Below are 5,055 nucleotides of genomic sequence, written 5' to 3'. Positions count from 1 at the left end.
GTGGTGGTGGTGATAGTAATGGTGGTGGTGGTGGTGGTGATGCAACGGGGTGTTCAAGGGGTCAGGCAGGGATCCGCATGTGCCTGTGTGTACATGTCCGCGGCTCCTCCCTCTCCCCCTCCCTTCCCTCATCTCATCCGACTTCTCCTACCGAATCTGAGCAGCAATGCAGTGGATACCATGAAGCCGGCACCGTACGTCTCCGGCGTGTAACCACTAGCGATGTAGATGGGCGCCGAGGTGACGTTGGCCCTGACATTGCGTTGGTCGAGAGGGTGGGGCGGGGGTTTGCTTGAAGAGGGGGACTGTGGGGGGCGGGGAGTGAGATGGGGGCTGAGGGGTTAGGGATTGCGAGTAAGACACAGGGCTGCTGGATGGGCAGGAGGGTGGGACAAGCGTGCTCTCTGTGTTTTATATGGCACACCTGAAGGCTGCGAGCGCCATCAGCGGCGTGGTGGCGTTGACCTGCAGGGGGGGAAGGGGGGGTTGAGGGCAGCGGGAGCAGAGGCGTGCCGGGGTGGGGGGGATTGGAGCCTAGCACACTGGATGGTGCTGAAGCCGGCATCAGTATGCTGGCAAGGCGGAGGTCCAGGTCTTTGTGCATGTGTGAACCCACATGAAACCGGATAGTAGCTCCAGCGCCCCCGCACATGTACACTCCTGGCGCACCATGCTAAAGATGATGTCCGGGAAAGGCATTTTGAGGACCTGAAGGCGGTCCACCCGCATATTGTATATCGCCACGCGCGCGTTGAACTTGGTGACCTGTAACCGGAATGTGTGGTCTGAGGCCATTGTGCGGCGATATGGCCACAGGGACGAGGCAACTTACCAGGTAATTCTGAAACGACGTGTTACACATACCCCCGTTTGCAGCTGTAAGGTTCGCCAAGAGACTCGCGTTTATAGAAGGTATCAAAACTAAACCAAGAGGAAACGCGTCGCCCTGGATGAACGAAAAGGGCAGCTGTTGGCAGCTGCATTTGGCTGCCCAGTATGCCACCGCTCAGTACTAACCCTTGCAATTTCTGAGAGCGGTTGACATGGGTCAAACTTAATACCGAGGCAACCAGAAAGCGTGACCAGAACTGTGATGAGAACTAGGAGGAATGACCCGCTCGATGCGCGGGCCATTTTGCTACCGCACACGTCCAGTAAGCCTAAGCCTCTAAGCAGTGCCAGAAAACATTTCCGAAAAGACCAGGTCGATCCGTTCCTAGGACACAAGCAAAGTTTAACCAGTTCTCCCTTCTTGGCCTGGATGGCTAAACATAATCAGTGCATATACTATGATATCAAAATTTAATTGTAATGGTAACAATTCATGTAATGGAGCACCTGGCTTCCAAAATAGTGCACCGTGCTTCTACTATGCGGCCATGGCGATGGGGCGATAATCATAACAAGGACAATATACTTGGAGGTGATGATAATGAGATTCATGGCAACAAACCATTATGAACCCAAGATAGTGAAACTGAGAAGCCCAACGACCCGCGGGGCTGCGACCTCCGGTTTGCGCTTGGGCCTGTCCTAGCACAGACCGCACGTGTCGAGCCAACAGTACCAATTTGCTTGCTATATATTGGCAGCTATTACAAGCTTGTTCCAAGGAGGCAGAAAATGCTGCCAAGACAGGTACCTTTCAATTGTATGGACTTTATATGGGAAGGCTCCGCAAGTTGCCCATGGGCCCATTTGCAGGCAGAATGCACGTTTGCAGATCACTTGTTACTGTAGCTTGCACCAGCACCTTTCACAATTCATGCTCGGTGCATGCACGTAAGCACTTTATTGCGAGCCTTACAGATTTGTAGAACAAAGGGACAAAACGTTTCCATTGCATTGGGAACGCTGCCGTCGCGTAAGTGTCACAGGGTAACATTATGATAAGATTTGTTGACGGTTAACGCGGTTGCGTGAATGACCATCCGGTGCGTACCGATGTACGTGCTGTGCTACTTCTTTGTCCCTATAACGTTCGAAGCATAGCTGGCGTCCTTATGAGGCATATGGCGTCACCACTTATAACATCGGCAGCGAAAGTCTTCGCATGGGCGAGCAGCGAAGCGGACGACCGATCCAGTGAAGCACCTGAATTATGTGACGAACGGTCATATTGCTACGATGAAGACAAGACTTGGTCTGAAAACATAGCAAACGGATTGCCTGAGCGATGTCGCAAGTTGCCGCCATCCGCAAGGTGCTGGGCTCCGGAAGACAAATGGGTCACCTTTCTTAACCACAAGGTTTGTGCCATTCCTTATCTAAGTTGAAATTATTGAGATTAAGCTCAAGTTGTTCTACGTCTGCCTGACGAGCTGGGCATCGCGTTCCTCCTGAAACACTCTCCTGCAAATGAACTGTTGCTCCCTTTCTTCACTCCCACCCGCTCAATACTGCAGCTGGCATCGCCTCTTGGTGTAGCTGCGGGACCTTTGCTCTCTTCCGACTGGGTTGCGCTGGCCGCATCGCGGGGGTTCGATTGCCTCACTTACAAGACCATTCGCTCGCACTACCATGCCGGACACGGCCTTCCCAACATCGTTCACCTTCAAGTTGATAAACAGCTCCCGGTACGGCAACACCTAAAGTCCCCACGGGAAGGGAAGGAAACTTGGTCAATGTTTGCACAGCGCTGTTGTTGATGGCCCGTTGGGAAAAGAAATTCCACGCCCTGCGGTGCAATCACAATTGGCAGCATTCTGCATCAAGTCGAACTACATCGCTCCGCTGCTGCACCACTCTGTTCGTCCAGGCTTTCGGTCCTGCGTGCCAAGAGGTGCTATTCGCCACGGACAAATTCCCCCCACCGTTCTGCTGTAACGGCAAGAGCAGCAACAGCAATTGCCGCAGCAGCACCACCACCCCAGCCCCGAAATCAGGAGCGCCCGAGGACTCCCTAGCTAGCATTACCACAGGCAGCGGCGACGACCACGCTGACGACATCGATGCCGTACGCGCTGCCGGCGGCAGCGGCGGGGGCGACAAGAATGGTGACGGCGGCCGCGGCGGCGGCGGCAACTTCGTTCCGTTGACTATCACAAACAGCTTCGGTATGCCCAGTTTGGGCCCCGAGGAGCTCCTGGTGGATATCCCCCGGGCTGCGGCGGCTCTGAGTCCGGGGCAGATGATGGCCGTGTCGATAACGGGTGGGAGAGGGAGGAGGTTGGGGTATTGGGGGACGGGAAGTGGGGGGAAGGGGGAGTTATGTAAGCTAACCTACCCAATGATGTACGAATCATGTACGAATCATGTACGAATGAAGACATAAGGTAGAGTAGGGAAAAGGGAATGACCTTTGTGTAAGACATCACCTGAAGATGGGTTGAGAGACCCACCCCGGGGAGGAGGTATGGGCTGGAAGTGAGGATGGCGGTGATGATGGTTTAGGCTTGTCCGGTATCAAGCCCCCCTTCAGGCGAGTTTGGCCCCCTGTCCCCCCTCCCCCCTCCCCCCTTCCCCCGGTCGCCCACCTCCGCGGTGAGTGGGGCCCCTAGGGACGGCCGGTAGACCTGGTGTGAGTTTTTCTGAGGATCTCGTACAGGCGGCGCGTACGGCATTGCGGGGGGGCGCCACTGCGCTGGAGGTCAGGAGGGGAGGGGACGGAGACGGACTGACGGGCAGATAGACAGAGTTTGGGTTTGGTTTCGGAAACCGCTTTTCATCGTTATGCAGGTACTTTTGTTCTGTATCTGGATCCATATCCGCCTTCCTACTAACATGTACGTATGTGTATGCGTATATGTGTGTTTCTGCCACCCCAAACCTGGCTCCCTCCCCCCGTCTTCAAGGATGTCTATACTGGATGAGGATGTCGAGAATATATTTCTTTGTAATATCGTTCATCTACTCGCCCCTTCCCCGTGTGGCCCTGCCCCTTGTGCACATCTCCCCTCCAACCCCCACTACTCAAAACACACACACACGTACACACACATACGCACATACACACACACACAAACCGGTCGGGCCCCCCTTTTCTTTCTGTTTGAAGGTCAATCTCAGTTGTCCGAACGTTGGTACATCGCACGTGGCCCTCTACCAGGACGTGCCGGCAGTGGAGGCCATACTGACAGAGCTCGTACAGGTACAGCAACCACGTATGTACGGCATGTGCACGACGCTGTACAATACGAATTCGCACACATGTCTATATCGGAGATGATTTTTTATTCGATGTTGTGGTTGAATGACCTACATTCTTCGTCGTTTACCTGCCGTACCCTGAACCCTGGTATTCCATTAGAAGACATAGAAACACACGCACTTACGTACGTACATACATACATACATACTTACGAAAATACTTACTTACTTACATACATACGTACATACATACATACTAGAGTTTGGCGCTACTGGTAACGCGCGGCCATTGCCCCCGGGAGATCCTGAGATCGATGTCCGTTAGGGTCAAAAATCCTTCCGATGGTGGAAGGTATTGCGCCCCTAGTTGATGGACGGTGGTGACCTGGGATAAAGTTAACCTGCGAGCCGACCAGGGACGGAGTTGGGCCGCTGTCGACCCGGCAGATTCCGTTGGATGCTGGTGGTGGGTGCGGAACCTGAGCGATCCACTGAGAAGTTGACTAGGGTGACTGGATGAGGGTGCCCCGAAATACCGGGGAAGGCAGGGTTTCGCAGGGTAGCGGCCGCAGGGTGAAGATATGCCCCCCTGTTTCACACATCATACACACGCACACCCCGGGACGCGAGACCTTCCCACATCAGTTACCGCCCACAGCGCAGTTCATGGAACACAGACGGCTACTCCCCTTCCTCCTCCGCAACCCACCCCCGCCCCGTGACTACATCGCCGCGAAAACTCCCCCTTCAGAAGTTCCGACTGGTTAGTCACTCCCTTCATACTTCTGCGGTGTATCAGAGTCTATATCCCCCTTGGCATCAGCTTCGCTCGTTCACGTGGCTCGTCTTTCCCCCCCCCCCCGCCCCCCTCTCCCAACACACCCCCACACCCCCACATCCCCCCCAGGATGTCGGTCAGGATGTCCCCCTGGCCATCAAGGTCGGCGGCTTCCCCGACCCCGACCT

General features: G+C 54.8%; 2 protein-coding genes across 2 annotated transcripts in view; one reads left to right on the top strand and one right to left on the bottom strand.

Moving 5' to 3' along the window:
• Positions 1-1,267, bottom strand: part of VOLCADRAFT_121703 (uncharacterized protein) — a gene marked incomplete at its 3' end in the record, with an annotated part of 3,536 nt that extends 2,269 nt beyond the window's left edge. Inside the window, exons 1-5 of the mRNA XM_002958256.1 lie at positions 1,018-1,267; positions 833-946; positions 670-765; positions 425-465; positions 152-252 (exon numbers count right to left, since the gene is read on the bottom strand). Of these exons, the coding sequence (XP_002958302.1) occupies positions 152-252; positions 425-465; positions 670-765; positions 833-946; positions 1,018-1,134 (469 nt within the window). The 5' untranslated portion in view covers positions 1,135-1,267. The remainder of the gene's footprint in view (positions 1-151; positions 253-424; positions 466-669; positions 766-832; positions 947-1,017) is intronic.
• A 909-nt stretch (positions 1,268-2,176) lies between these two features.
• Positions 2,177-3,152, top strand: VOLCADRAFT_121702 (uncharacterized protein; the record flags this gene model as incomplete). Its single annotated transcript, XM_002958278.1, has 3 exons — positions 2,177-2,203; positions 2,406-2,576; positions 2,759-3,152. Coding segments are annotated over 3 exons (591 nt in total), but the record flags the coding sequence as incomplete, so codon positions are not given.
• Between the last annotated feature and the right edge of the window lie 1,903 nt (positions 3,153-5,055).

Source organism: Volvox carteri (assembly GCF_000143455.1).
Source record: "Volvox carteri f. nagariensis unplaced genomic scaffold VOLCAscaffold_90, whole genome shotgun sequence".
Taxonomy (NCBI): Eukaryota; Viridiplantae; Chlorophyta; class Chlorophyceae; order Chlamydomonadales; family Volvocaceae; genus Volvox; species Volvox carteri.
This window is presented reverse-complemented; position numbering and strand designations above follow the sequence as displayed.